Source organism: Zootermopsis nevadensis, unplaced genomic scaffold, assembly GCF_977971745.1.
Source record: "Zootermopsis nevadensis isolate Lab colony 2312 unplaced genomic scaffold, Znev_1.0 Znev_ptg000019l, whole genome shotgun sequence".
NCBI lineage: Eukaryota > Metazoa > Arthropoda > Insecta > Blattodea > Termopsidae > Zootermopsis > Zootermopsis nevadensis.
In genome coordinates, this window is record NW_028259151.1 from 10846053 (window position 1) to 10862617 (window position 16565).

At 37.9% G+C, this 16565-nt stretch overlaps 1 protein-coding gene across 2 annotated transcripts in view; it reads right to left on the reverse strand.

Annotated features, from left to right (window-relative positions):
* Positions 1-16565, reverse strand: part of Gprk1 (G protein-coupled receptor kinase 1) — a 60028-nt gene that overhangs the window by 24580 nt on the left and 18883 nt on the right. For both annotated transcript variants that reach the window (XM_022086579.2, XM_022086582.2), the window contains 5 exons: positions 13496-13547; positions 10590-10781; positions 8044-8209; positions 3762-3903; positions 1020-1194 (listed from right to left, as the gene is read on the reverse strand). In XM_022086579.2, the coding sequence (XP_021942271.1) occupies positions 1020-1194; positions 3762-3903; positions 8044-8209; positions 10590-10781; positions 13496-13547 (727 nt within the window). The remainder of the gene's footprint in view (positions 1-1019; positions 1195-3761; positions 3904-8043; positions 8210-10589; positions 10782-13495; positions 13548-16565) is intronic.

A 16565-nucleotide genomic window follows, 5' to 3' on the forward strand; every position in this document is an offset into this window, starting at 1 on the left:
TATTAACCTTCCCTGAATTGGACTTCTTGGTTTCCAAAGTCTTTTGAATAGCTTTTGGGTAGTCATAATAATGGGGCCGACTGTTAACTTGGCTACTCTGCTGAAACAATGCAAACAAAATAACAGGCTTCTGTGGTCAGTGCATGTGAGAAGTATTGAAAGTTATTGAAGAATGACTGTATGAAGAAAAGGAACGTTTGCGAGTGTACTGAAAAACTGAAAGGAAGGCAGAAGAATATTCATGCCTTCTGAGCAGAAGTAACGCATACAGACTGATCAGTGTACCGGGACAATTGATGACATTTTATGAAAAATGAGCATCTGTAAGATCTTGCACAAGACGGTGAAACAAAGTCTGCTACAAAAAAACATGAATTTGAAAGTCAGCTGTCTGCAATGGAACCAGGATGGACAAGATGCTTTCCTGAGCAGCACAGTGACCTAACACGGGGCACACGTCCACCACTATGATGACGAGAGTAATAAATGACCAACAGAAGCATACATCCTCTCCAATCACCAACAACTTAAAACCACAGCCTTCAATTTGACAAGTAATATTAATGGTTTCTGCAACCCCTCAGTTCATTTTCAGGAGCTCGTAACAGCCGTCAGTGACGAGACATATAACAGGCTGGAGCTTCAAACTGCTCTTAGAAGCCATTCTTTTGCTCCGTGATAAGTTTACAAATGTTAAAACCATTGATAACATGAAATATGAAGTCATCCAATATCTACCTTTAAGTTATAACTTACCAACATCCAATTATCACATTCTTCTGCTGACAAAGAAAGCAACATGAACTCAGAAATAAGTAAATGAAGAATGAATGGCTTAAGGCCCAAGCAATAACACTTTATGATGATGGAATCAGAAAACATGGGAATTGTTGGGCCAAATGCACTGAAAACAAGGTAAAGTAAATGAAATTAAATATGCGTAACAACAGCTTGTAGAATCCTATCACAAAATTGCCTTCAATTTCCTCACTGAAGATATTTCGATCACATTAACTCACCATTGTTAAAGTCATCCTATCTATTTCATGCTTGTCTTTTGTTTTGTGCTGTCTGAATGGACTATGGCCTTTGAGCAATTTGTACAGCATACAACCAAAGGAAAACCAGTCTGCACTGGAATCATATGCTGTCCCCTTAGACAAGACCTCAGGAGCCATGTACCCATGTGTTCCTCTGCAACAGAATTTAACATTCAAACACTGATAAAAAAATTAGGTAGGGAAAAGGGATCAATAATGCAGATGCAAGAGGTAAGCGAAGCATGAAGGTGGGAACTTCAATGCATTATGACAACATTTGAAGTTCAAAACTCGTGGTCACAACGCAAATCTGTCCAGTTTTAGGTTTGTTAACACAATTTGGTAAGCTTTTACATTTAACAGAAGTGAGAAAAAATACCAAATTCCTATACACTTCACAGAACCATAAAGAACTGGCATCAGGCCATCGTCATACTAGTTGCAATAAACACCTAAAATTGTACTCACAAAACCAGGTGTCTGAACTTCCCACAAGTACATAAAACTCATGTGAGCCTGAGTAGCTCAGTCAGTATAGTGACTGACTATGGACTGGATGACAAGGGTTCAGTCTCCAACAGGGGCAGAGGATTTTTCCTCTGGCCTCTGTGTCCAGACAGGCTCTGGGGGGACCCATCCAGTCTCCTGTCCAATGGGTAAAGGCATGACACACGTATCTAGTGCCAAGGTTTAAGAATGAGTAGGAGATACTCCAATCTTTCCCCCTCACCCCAAAGTGACTACATAGAGTATAGTGGGACAGCTTTACATTTTACTTTACATAAAACTCATACATTTGGGTTGCAAACTGAAAGAACCAGTGAGAGCATCAACATCCACTTACCACTTAATAGAATTGTCTTTGTGTATATTATCTGCAACCTACACTGCTGTTGCGCTCATTTTACCATTGTGACACAGATGAGCTCTGGAAACAAATTCCATCAATATGACTTACGGATTTTCATAGCTGCCCCCCTCCCAGAAATAGTTTGAGATAACACGCTATAAAATCGGTATCTCTGTACTGTTCCTCATACACTAAAATAACCCCAGATGTCTTCAGAGTGTCATCAAATAACTCATTCAAGGATAACTGCAATTTATGTATTAAAACATTTGTTAATGACGATAGTCAGGGCAAATGGTAAACGGATCAAGCTTCAGTTGTGCTGGAATAAAAGAAAGTCACACTTCGGTTCAGTATGGGTAACATACACAAAGACAAATGTTGAGCTTGGGCAGGGTTGGACCAAATGGTTCTCAGACTGGTAAAATTCTAAAATTTCAGCCTTTATAGACCTCCCGCTGCCACCACATTCCTTTACTTAAACCCAGCAGTCAACTTTCTAGAGAGAAAGAAAGAGAGAGGGGGGGGGGGGGTAGATGAAATATGAATTACTTTACTTAACCCTTTGAAGACAGTGGACCTGCCTACGTCAAATGTACACACCCACCACTTGGTAGGTAGTTCCTGTTCAGACACTGTGATGTTCTGTTTTAACACAGCCAATGGAGGATGCAATTTCAAACAGCAAGCCAAATTAAGTACGTATGGTTGTGTCACGTGTGTTAAACATGGAGAGACTATCACTCCTATGATGATGATGATTCTGCTATTCAACTAAAATAATTTCATTTCAACTACATGTTCGTGCTTCCTCCATTTACATCGTAGCTACATTATACTTGTGATTTCTATCTGTACTGTTACAGTATTTTTTACTCTAAATAAGCCAACAGACACCCATCCAAAGCATGGCAAACATTTCATGGGGCACCTGTACATTTATGGTCTTTCCACTTATGCTCCATTTTGATTTTATTCTTGCTACTTACATCATCTAGTTTTTTCATAATCTCTCAGATTCTTTTTGTAGCAGGTGTACTATGAAAGCATCCGACCAAAACACTTTTGGTTAATTAAATTTTTTCCTCTTCTTTGGCAACTGTTAATATATAACTCAGAGCAGCTTGGTCCGACAGGCGGCCTGCAGGCCACAGGTGACCGGCCCTACCACACTTGTAACCGGGCCCACAAAATTGTTTTTTGTTACCAGTAACTACAAACTCATTTACTTTCTCTATTCTGACTTGAAAAAACAAATCGTATTTCATATGATATTTTATGAACAAGCTGTACTCATGGCACTGAATTTAAAATCCTACCATAAAATGTAAGTTTGCAGGTAAATTTATGTCAAATATAAGCAGCTGTAGGGGCAAATTTAAAACAATATATAACCAATACCAACATGTGCACATTTCAATAACATTTATATCTGGGCATATACTACGGTAATTCGTCATCTGAACAAGAATTGTTAGAGATAATGAAAATGTTCACAGGATTTGAGAAATATTGCCAGGAGAAGTTTCTTAGACCTTGGATATGACAGGAAAACTATTCTTGGCTCAGTGAGGGAGGTGGACCACCATGACATACAGAAGTGTTCATAAAATAGAAATGTCAATTATGAGCACACTGAAAATTAGTGATGATGTCATAGGCCATGTCCAATATAATAACCTTCCTTTGTCCTGATGATCACAGCTTGACTTGTTTCACATACCACTGTTAGCACAGAAGACAATATGACAATGCAAATTAGTTTAAAAAAAAGCAAGCAAGCAAAGGAACAAAATTAAATCCATAACATCTGGAGTTTCTGGATACAGACATAACAGGCAATGTAAATTAAAATAAAGAGTAATACTCACACACTAGCATGAGGTTTTTTCTTTGAAAAGTCACAGGCAAGACCAAGATCTGATATCCTAACATGTCCATGTTCATCCAACAAAATATTAGCAGGCTTTAAATCTCGGTAGACAATATATCTTCTGTGCATATGTTCCAAACCTGTCAACACACACCAGTTCAGTAGATATACAAAATTAAAATACCCTGTTCTTTGTCAGTTCCCCACTACTTCTTCTGAGACTAGACACATGCACAAACTAAACAACAAATAACTTTTATGAGACATGTTTCATCCTTTACAAGCTTCAATGCCTAGTATTGTTGGTATCATAAACCTGCTAATCCTCTGTGCATGGTCCAAATATTTAGATGTATCAGACTCCATAAAATTTAATTTACTTTGCTTGAATTTCAAAACTGTTGAGCCGAGTCCATCACTGGACTGCAATGTGATTTTCTCAACATTACACCAAGTCAAACGCAGAATCCCGTTTGAGGTCCATCTACACAAGACAAGCCACCACTGCATGTTTTGCTGTTTATGTAGTTTTTATTGAGACACTCATCTGGCAATGGACTGGAATGCAATTTCAGCTCATTTCCAACAGAGGAACTGAAAGGTAGCTTCATGCCATTTTATCCTCTGTTCAAGCTCCAACAGTAAAGACACACACACTCGCGCGCACGCACACACACACACTCTTAATAGGAAATCATAAACAGTTGTGAGACATGTTTTCATTTCCAAAGTTAGTGTTAATGTGGTGTAGGTACAACTTATATGCAAGAACGTACCACAAAAATGTGTAACCACCTCAGCACATTCACAATAAATTACAACAGACGACTGACTGAAATGAAATATACTCCCAGACGGCATAATAAACCAAGTGAAGCACTGTCTTTATTGATAAGCTAATTAGTACACTCTGCTAGTCAAGAAATTCTCCTCATTTTATGGAACCCAAGGTTCATTACCATGTTCAAAGAAATCCACCATTATTCTACATTTTAAGCCAGATCTACACAGTCCACACCCTATAAACCTAAACCTACTTTCCTAAAATTCATTATCTTCCAATTTACTGAGGTCTTCCAAATGGTCTATTCCCTTTACATCTTCAAACCATGATTCTCTATGCATTCATCCCCACGGATGCTACATGCCCTGCCCATATCATCATCCTTGATTTTACCATTTTAATGATATTTGGTGAAACGCACAAACTATGGCTTTCCTCATTATGCTAGTTTCTCCAGCTTCCTGTCACTCCATCTCTCCTAGGCCAAATTATTCTCCTAGCACCCTGTTCTCAAACACCCTCAGTCTGTATTGTTGACTTCATGTAAGAAACCAAGTTTTACACCAATAAAAAACAACAGGCACTATTATAGATTTGTATATTTTACTCTATATTTTTAGATAGCAGACAGAAGACATACATAGGATTTGAGGTCCTCACAGTGGTGAGTATGAAGATTGGTGGGTCTTTGGATTGTAGTGAAGTGTAGAAGTTTACTGATGTTTCAGAGGTCCTGGTTTCCTCCATCATCAGGGCAACAAGTATGCCGAGCACGTGTAATTGGTTTCGGATGTAGGAATCGATTAGCTAGGGCAAACCTTCTGTTTTCTTGGACCTCCATAATATGCATATTATAAAGGAAAGTTGAAAAGCAGTAGTGATAAAGCATCACCGTGCTTCAGATTCTGAATTGGAAATACATCACGCAAATGTTTACCTAAATGAAGTTAAACATAGGTTTCATTTAAGTAAATTGCAATTAGTCCAAGTAGTTAAATTTTTATATTGAATTCAATGAGAGGTTCTTCCCCTCAAACAGAATCGCACATTTTCTTGAAATCTGTATACAACTGATGTACAGTCAGTCCCACTGAACTCCCACTTTTTTCCAGTATCTGGCAAATGCACATCTAATAAGTACTTCATCTGTTGTCATAATCCACAAAGATGACCCTCATTAATTTTGTTAAAATATGGGGTTAACCTTGACAGAATACTGGATAAAATTTTGTATGCACTTAACAGTGACATTCATTGACAGTGCAAAGAATTCATTCCACTGTGCACTGAAAATTCTTCCGTTTCAAAGAGAATTAATACATCTGTTGACTTCAGAACATATTACCTCCTGCTTGGACAAATTCTGCCAGAATCTGATCAATTCCTGGTGATTTATACCTTTTTATAATTTCAGCAACAACCTAAAGCTCGATGCCTCCGAGTCTTCCTAAAATCATAAATTCCACGTATGAAGCTCATTATTTGGTCTTTCAGATTTCCCTTTTCTTTTGGGTGGGGGTAGGGGGATACACACTGTGCTAGTTTCACATGCTGCATTGCCCACACTATCCTCATGCATCTGGCTTGGATTCTGCAACCAATGAAATTTAGCCCCACTCCCTCTATCTTTAGATATTTTGAACATTCATCAAACCATAGCTGCATTAACTTGTAATGACTCAGACTCAATATCACTGAAATTTTGATATTCTAATATTTTCACAAGCCCTACTGATGGCCACATTATCTATCACCTACCAATGCTCAGATTGGAACTGAGATTGTAACCTGATGCTCTTTCTTCCTTAAATTCTGCATTGTTTAGCATCTTGAGATCAAATCTCTGCACACCAAACTTTTGTCTTGCTCCTTTAATTGTCAATAGCCATGAAATATTGGTTCATTATCAAAATCAACCATTCTTCAAAAGTTCAGACATCAAGTATACTTGACTGTTGTCTTGCATGTACTGAGATGTGATCAATCCATATACTCCCATCAGGAGAGGTTCGAGTGTACATATGACTTATCTTGATATGCAAACACCAGGCTTCTGACAAATATATTTACAGATGTGGCAAACATACTACTCAAATCCCTATTACATTTATTAGTTTTCTGTAAACTGTCACTCATAGCTGTTGGTTTGAAGATATGTTCCCTCCCCACTTTTGGACTGAAATCTCGTAACAAAATTATTATGAAGTCCAGAAGGAACTGAGTAAATACGCACTCTAGTTCCTCATAAAAGCTGTCCTTTAAGTTATCACATTTATCATAAGTTGGTGCATGCGCATTCATATCATCATACGGCCTATATAAAATGGGACAACCTTTCACTAACAAACTCTACTCTCAACCTCTGACAGGGTTTCCCTTGTTTACAGAAAAACTTGTCCCTATGTGATGATCGGCATTCCCATTTCCATTCACGGCTGTACAACTGTCTACTAGTTCAGTGCCACTGCCGACCCATTTGACCTCCTATGCTCTCACTAAATCTAATTTTTATTTTTGTAATTTTCTTCATATTGCTATCCAAGACATGACCTGTAGAGATTCCTCACATTCCGAGTTCCCAATCCAATGTCCAAGTTAGGGCATTGCAAGTCTGAGGTGCTACATCATATTTTGTAAGATGCTTGTTTTGATGGCAGAGAGCCACTGCCCAACCCCAAGAAGGAGATCACCACTTGTTGGCTGTCCAAGACAGCTTATTCAAAACATTTGCAGCCACCCTCCACATCTGAAAGCCTTCTCCCCCATCAACAATATGAGAATGTAACATGCTGTAGGTATAAGGGACCTACTTAAGATGGCCTAAGCAGTGTTTGTCATGAACATTATTTTTATTCAAGATTCAGAAAACCATAAATTTTTCAAAGATCAATGCCCTTCAATTCTTGAAGTAGGCAGTATTAACTTTCTTACTGTTGGAAATCAAATGTCTGTTTTTATCACTTTTCACCTTTCATCTTTCCATAATTCAAGATATCAATGAATTTTGCATTTCTACTCAAACTCCATGTGCGCGCGCGCAAACACACAGACAGAGACTCTGCCAGGCAACGTAAATTTCTGTAATAAGGTACTTGTCTTATGAAGTGAGAAACATAAAACTATGTTTTGTTAAATATGTAGATAGTCCACCTTTCTGAGAACTGATACGGTATTATCGCAACATTCTGCTAACGCTTTCTCATTTGATACACAGAATAACATACCAACATTTATTACCATATAACAAACACTAAATAAAAAACAGAGTTTAAAGAAGCAAGAATCAGTGACATATGAGAGCTGAAAGTGATCAAACAGCTGTTTTGACAACTACAGAGAACCACAGTTTCTCAAGACTATTCTGTTTTGAAGAAATTGCTTGAACTGTGGGTATTTGTAGATCATGAAATACTGGAAGGACGTTTCAGCAAAGTAAAGCTAAATAAAAAATAAACTACTATGATATACAAGAATAATCAGACAACTCTAAACTCACCTAAAATAACTTCAGCTGCATAAAATTTCATCTCATGTTCATTAAACACTCCATGCTGAGATAAGTGATAATGCAAATCCCCGCCATTCATAAGGTCCAGAATGAAGCACAGCTTGTCTGGCGTATGAAATGCGTAGGTCATACAAACTATGAAAGGGCAGTCAACCTGAAAATTCATTAATCATTCCAAACTTTAGCAGTACGATACAATGAAACGGCAAAATGCACGAGTGGAATAAGTTTAATAACGCAACCGTTAAAATAATAAAGTTATATCTACTTTCCTTCAGGTGCTTCAATAACTTCAGCTGCACGGAACTAGCACAAACTACACAGATTAATAATTATACAGGTGAGATTTGAAGCCACTTCTGTATAGTGCTGCTGGTTTAGCATGGTTAGATCTCCTTAAGAGACATGCAAGTACAGTTTACAATGTTGTGAAATTTCATGTTCAATAATAAAATACAGTAATGAACAAAAATAATTCATATGTGATATTGTATGGCATTCTTCAGAGAGGAAATGCCACAGAAAGTTTTGTATTACATTCCATGAGACATGAGCTGGGGCAGGGCAGCAAAAATGAAAGAAATACTGAAAAACATATGTACTGAGTGAAGAAACGCTCGACATCCAGGATCGATTAGAAGCAAGCTTGTGGAAGTCGATATGCCTCCTGGCTCTTCAGTTTGGGTTGGTGAAAAGTTGCTGATGTTAATAGGCTTACAACACAGGAGTTGCACACAGCCTTTTCCTCCAGATTGCAAAGCAAGAATATAATATTGCAGGTGGTTTCAGGAATCAGTATTCTATGACTTCTTGACCCAAAACTTTTTATTTTATTCTGATGAATAATGTTGGTTCACTCCAAGTGGATACGTACACAGCCACAATAACATATACTGGAGCACAGAAATCCCCACACTGTTCATATAGTGGTATTGCACAATTTTAAAGTTGGAATATGGTGCGTAATTAGTGCCCACATTTTTTCAAAAAGCAATCAACTCCAAACATTATATGAGATTCTGTCACACTTCTTCAATCAAATGACTAACAATGAAAGATCGTACAGGCATTTTATGCAAGACAATGCAGCAGCATATCTGCAAGCAATTCTATGGCTGCATTAGATGATGTCTTCAGCAAACAAACTATAAGTCAAGAGTCATAGCCTCAATAATCACCCAATTTAAATCCTTGAGATTTTTATTTGTGGGGACACTAAAGGAAAATGTGTATGTGAATAATCCATGCATACTCTTTGGAAGAACTTCCAGAAAATATTGGGCATCAAATTTCCACTATTCCTGTTTCCAGACACAAATCCTCATAATGAGAGGAAAGCTGAGAGCCAGGGGATCACCACTTTGAAACTATTCTATAAACTATGTTAAGTTAAAACTACAGCGGAAAGGCAGACGATGAATGACTGGCTGCTGTAGAAGGTGCCTGCAAGAACTGTGCCATGCCAGCTACAGTGTCCAGCGTAACTATTAGATGCATACCTTGTACCTCTGTCAGATTTCTTTTATACTTTTTGTCTACACACTGCAGTGACGTATTATCTTCATACCAACATTTGGTGAGTTACTGTAGCTTGTTGCAAGTATCTGACATGTACACAGTGTAATACTAACTTATTATTTTCAAGTTATGATTATGATGTTATAATGGAACACGAAAGTGGACCAACAGTTGTGTGAAATGGGAAGACAGACTGAATTTAAAATGTTTTTGTAGATATGCAACAGCTCGACAATGGGTGGAAGGGACAGCGTAAGTTCATGCACAGACAAAACATGCAAGCAGTGCCAAAGATAGATAATAACGAAGCTATTTATACGTGGAAGATTTTCTCAAGTGTTTTTAAAACATGACTCACCTACAATTGTTAAAAGATCACAAAACAACGTCAATAATATCTCCCTTCTTTTTGAGGCTCCAGATTTTGAAATTAAAAAGTTATTAAAGTTTATATTTTTAAATTTTGAGCACACTGCATGAAGTAGCACATGCACCGGTCCCACCTCAAATGTTTCAAAGGGTACCAAGTTTGTATTATTCTTGGCAAAATATCAATAAATATAGACACTGGCAAACTACTTGCTGCACGAGTGACTGTCATGGGTAGCTTGTAATGGTTGTGGTGGAAGTCTTGGACATGAGTCGCTAAAAACATTTACCTCAGGTTTCATTTCTGGATAGCAGTTCAAGTCATGTAATTGAGTCCATAGTCAAATGTGCTTTGAATTACTAGCAAAATCACTATCAATTTCCTAGAATTGTGACATCACCAACACACCAATACAAATGCAGGCTAATATGATGTCCATACAGCACTTGACAAAAATCATACTCGTTCAAACGCAACTGGATGAGAAAGACTCGTGATATGATTATTTTGACCCTGACTCCACATTAAGAGGCGGTGACCATAAGGAATGTGGTACAGTGTTTGATTCAATAATATATTTAAGTCGCTTGAATTGATGCACCATCAAGTGTCTACTAAGGGCAAAGTTTTTAAATAATGAACTTACCCCTGTACTGACTAGTGACAACATAATCCTCTCATTAAGGGCCAGAGTTTCACCCTGCTTCATTTTGATCCGCTTCTTGTCCAGACATTTCATGGCATACATCTTGCCCGTGTCTGCTTTCCGACAACCGTACACTTCTCCAAAACCCCCACGCCCAATGATCCGATGAACACTGAAGTCATTCATTGTTAACTGCAACATCATCAAGAAATTAGTTTGCTAAATCAAGCCCATGAGAAAGCAAGGGCCAAGACATGTCATTGTGCACACGCATTACAAGTTCTTCAGGCATTTAGTTTCTAAGGAGATGGATGTCCTCATTTCAACTATTTCCCTTACCATTGTGTAATTGGTACTGACAACTTTAGGACCAGATCTGGACTAAGGGGACTCTAAAAATTAAAAGAAAAAGCCATTCTACAAGAAGTAGAAGTTGTTTTGTCTGTGCCATTTGATTACAAAACCCTGATCAGGCTGGGGGGGGGGGGGGGGGGGGTGTGGTCTAAATACCCAGTGTACATAAGAAAGGTGTAACTTATGTAGCACTTTCAGTACTGCCTTCAAACAGGAACTAAAATTATACACCCTGAAAATCATTCTCGGTGATAACAAGTTCAATGTCAAAACTGGCTGCTATTTGAAACACAAGACAGGGCTTGCTTACCTTTACCTTTTTAGAAAGAACAGTTAAGTAAGCCCTTTGCAGAATAGTGTATTTTTTTTATCCACACTATGTGCATATTCTAGAGACGACCTTCCTTCCAGTTTCTACTTTTTCAATTGTATTCAAGACTTTAGTTAGTGACATACTCAAATAATTAAATGTTCTTATTGGCTGTAGTATGATTTCAAAATATTACTTAATTACAGCTACGTCCCACTGTCAAATCACTTCCTTGCTTGCTGACTCAGACTCTCAATAAAACATGAGCATTATAAATCCATGATCCACTTTGTGTGAGGACAACTTCTGAGGTAGTTAGACAGCTGGTAGATTACCTCTTTACACCTAAATCTTGTGTGAGGCCTTAACAAACACCTTCCTTGTAGAGAAGAATGACCGCATGTTGAACAGTTGCTCCATTAGCAGATAGATGCACCTAGAAATGAGGGGGACTGGTTTTCACCTTCCAGACCTTTGAATTCTGGCCAGTTTTATTCTCCTCACTTCCTGTCATTCAAAATTACCTCACTGAAATTTCATACTGGCCTCAGTCAGGGACCTAATACAAGAGAGGGGGGAGGGTGCCTCAACCACAGACCATCCCATGGGGACGTCCAACTCCTTCCACCAGCCAGCCAACCAACCAACCTCACTCGACATATGACACAGTGAATACTGACATTCACAATGAAGAAAAGTATGGTGCTGCATGTGCTCTGCGAAACACAAAGAAGTGAGAATAATATTCAAGTGCGATGAGGTTGCTTCGTTGATAACCACATCTCAAAGAAACTGTGGACTTTTATCACTCTCACTAGAAAGGAGTAAGAATGCAATAATGGTATTCAAACTTGTTGTGCAGCAATAACCCACTGCAATAATTTTGGAAAATTACATTTAACTTGATGTGTGGCCATGAGAACGAACTGCCCAGAGACCAGGCACTAATCACATCGAGACATCAGCCGCTACCACGCAACGGCAGCTTCGAGACATAACTAGTTCATACCACAGCAGAAGAGACCATGGCAGCACAGATATTTTGGTTCACATTAGCAATTGCTGGGTACTACAAATAAAAATAATACACTCCTCTCGCATCTTCCGTGACACCAAATTAACCAATGAGAGTGAAGGGTATCGGCAAATAATAGCATTTAGAACTGCTGGTGTCTTTTCTTGATGACCATGTATAAACTGCAGTGTTAGCAAAGCAAACTGATTGTGGGGCCACCGTATGCCCCTCAGATGCAATGCTCGCAGAACCTTATCCCAGAATTGATGATCTTATTATGAGAAACAATACTTGCATTAAGAAACCGTTGACTCTGATCACCAGTGATAGCCTACCAGTACAAAGAGTTGGTGTAGTTAACTTGAGAGCACTTTAGTATAATGGTGCTGTGGTGATAACCCACAGTTCAACAGTACTGGGTGGTAGCACTGGATCCAAGTCTCCCTTACCATCATTTTGGTCACAAAACGTTCAGTACCCACTGTTGTAAAAGGGTGTTTCAACAATGATCTCACTTTCCATGTTGAAACAATGTGTCCGAAACCTAGATGCTAGGAAAATCTGGCAGACGGACATGAACGGGCCCATACGGCATGAAGAACATCTACAAATGGGTATAGTATTTTGCCCAAGTCTATGTGGGTTCTCCAATGTGAAGTTAGGTTAGTTCAGGTAATTTTAGTTGCCTTGGGAACCTGCATGAGGAGGAAACTGGGAGGTATCTGATGTGTGGCTTGAGGTTGAAAAGGAGATGTGCACTGGGCAAATGCCAGTTTTTTGTGATGTAGGGTGTGCAACCATCAGTGGGAGCACATCCCCATGTGGGGTGTGGCAACTTGTCGGGGAAGAACCCCTCGGTGATGGCTCTGTGGGGCAGAGGCAAAACAGAAGCTGATGCACCATGAGATGGGGAACCCTGGTTGGGGCAAAGCCCCCTATGGATTAGGCTGGTTTGGGAAGTTTTAGGTTAGGTGCATTTAGAATTCAAAATATTCAAAGAACACGTAAAAACTGTAAATTCCTGTATAAATTAAACCTTTCCAAACTTGTTTCAAACAAGACTTGAGACAATTTAAGATGATGGTGCAAGAAACATGAACAAAAAGAACTCTGCAATTATAATATTTGCTGCTTAGGAAGCATTTCATTTGTGTGGTATATACATATTTTACAGCAGTTCTGAAGTGAGGGGAAAAGAGGGTAAAAAATTGCAGAATACATTCTTACCTGAATATTTAATTCTAAATTCTTCCACTGACAGAACCTTGTATATTTATCACTGTAAAGAGAAAGTAACAATATATGAATAAACACAGTATTAAGAAACAGTAAAATGCTTGATGAACATATAAACAGTATCTGAAAATCATAAGTTCTTGAAATCTGAGAATTATTAATTTATTTTTTCACACACACTTTAATTTCTGAATCCAGAAAGATACTGTACCATACAAAAACAACCAGGTCAATATTTTTAAAACAAAATTAAAGAAATGCTATAATGCCATAAAATACAGCCATTTCTCCTATAATGCAAGTTACATTCCTGGATAAAAATGTGTTATGAAAAAATCATGGTATCATGTTTTATTAATATGCACCAAAAAACGTTAGTGTTAACCCGCACAAAAATATTGACACCTTTCTGACAGTGTAAGTGGTAGTCAAAAGAATTCAGCATTAGAATATTCGATGCCAATTCAAAATGACCGGAGCCCTTTTCATACCTGCGTTTATGGTTTACTTCTCTGAATTCTTTTATGTACTTTATTTCGATCACGTTATGTCTAACATGCACCTGTGTTATGGAAACAGCTTTCTCTTATAAATCATTTGTGTTATAACCAATATGCATAATGAAAACACATTATGGGAGAAAAGACTACACAGTTAAAAACCAGTTTATTTTCTCATAAGCTCACATGTTCATTGATACTGCTCTACTCTGTACGGAAGAAATTATAAACGTATGTGCATGGGATGCGTATGGATTGTTAAAGATTCCACTTCACAATGACGATGAACATTCAAAGTTTCATTCAACATCTGTACTACATATAAATTTTCTGCATGCACAACTGTATTTCAACATCAAGCCTGAGCACTGCAATTATAAAATAATTTAATTCTCACAAATATTACACCAATTACTTCTGCTAAACTACGAAAAAGTCCCAGAATCAAAGGCTACAAAATAAACGTTAGTGAGATCACTGCATACAAATGATCTACCAGATGGTTTGCACTTACAAAACTAAAACTTTCTGCTGGAACAGGGTGAGATAAAATGGCTATGCATTTCATGTGACTGTACATTCCTGAATTAAACCTTGAACAGTACGTTCTTATGCCTTGACTTTGTAACAGAATCAACTGTTCCTATTTGCAACATTTGTGAACTGAAACTTACCTATCTCCTCACTAAAACACAATTCCTCAGGAATTAGAAATTAAAAGATGTTAACATTTAAAAAACCATAAGTTCACATACAAGGCCACAGATAACATGACAGAAAGCACAGGATCTTGTCACACAGCATTTGATTAGCCTTGCAAGTGTAAATATTATACGCAATGTCCCACAATAGGCCACCCACAGCTTAAGGATGTCTTCAGGCCCCAATGTGACTCAGATAAACATGTCCAGAAGTCAACTGTTTGGGAGATAATGGGAATTTTAACAAACCAGGTTGTACACAGAATAATTGTATGAATAATTTACATTTTATTGAATTTATCAAATTTAACAAAGACAAATTATATATATAATTTAAATTTTATGCAGTTATTGCTAATGTCCACACCAATAAGGGAAGTGCATGAAAAAACCTTCCTGTTTATTTATGAACATTGTGGTGCTTTGTCAGATGTTAGAACAGACCTCAGACGAGGAAGTTTATCATTCCCTCTGTGAGCAAAAGCATCCATTATGGGCCTCGTGCTCGACTTCACTACATATACCACGAATGTCGCACATCCCAAAGATTGCAGTGCCATCCAAACGAGTTAGTCAAGTGGCCTTGGTGGCCAAGCAGCGAGACCCCACTACACAGTCTAACACTTCTGAATGTTTGCTGAGAAATTTCCTTTTTTTGGGGAATTCTGATGCACAAATGGAAAGACATCACTGCTTGAATCAATGCAATTCCGTAAGCCCATATCTTCAAAACAACTGAATTTCACACACGTTTATGTGTCTGTTTTGAATGGAACTGAGCCCAAAAAATTTCCTTGAGCAAAATACATCCTGCTGACTTAAACTCAGACAGAAGGAGAATATGGTTGTATCTGCTCTAAAAAAATTATTATAATTATTGCCACAGTAATGGTGTTCAGGGTTATTTTACCTAATTGGTTATGTTTGTATATGTGTGCATTACAGTCAAATTTCTGTAACTGTTGACTGATCATAAAAAAATAAGTTCAACAACTATCATGGCCCAAAGCCTCTTTCCAGCCTGTGTACTCGACTGTCATTTTTGTCAAAAGTGGAAGTTCAATAGTTCCTTCAGAGGCAGAAAGGGACACCAACAGCCATTTGAGCAGCTCCCCCTTTGATTTCATTTTTAAATTAAAGGGCAGCAGCCTACAGTTGCCAATGGTATCTATTAATACTGGAAATTAATATATTATGTGTTCAGATCAAAAATTTAAAATGTGCCTACCAGACAGGTAATAATAAAAGGGTGACACCATGAAAACTTATCAGCAGTGTGAACATCCTTAATGCAGTAAATGAGAAAAACCTGATTTTTAAATTCCCCAACAAAAGCATAAAATATTTGGAGTTGCCTTTCCACCAGTGCTCTCCTAAGCGGTTTGTACAGGATTATGATACATTAAATATTTTTATATTCATCTTAAACAACCTTGCAGTGAAACATTAGTACCAACAGCTAAGACAACTAAACTTTTTAAACATGTCACATATCCAAAATAGGAGTCCTGCAGGAAATTCTGACATCAGGTAAATAACAAAAGAAGCCTGTCTGAATTTACTTTGCGAGGATTCTTCTTCTAGTGATGCGTCAGTATCACAAAACTGTTGTTTCAAGTCACTAACCTTGGTTACTAATGAATGGACACAGACAGCTTTCTGTAATCACTTACAACCAAGTGGTAACTATATGCACCACCCAATTTAACAATCAATAAAAATGCACTTTTCCTGTCACCTGTATTAATGAGTCTCACAGCTGCCAGAAGCCCTCATGCAATATTGTCTTAAATTAAACCACTTGCCAACTTAGAAAGAATTTTTGCTTACTTTCAAGTGACAGTAATGTAACTTTTCCAG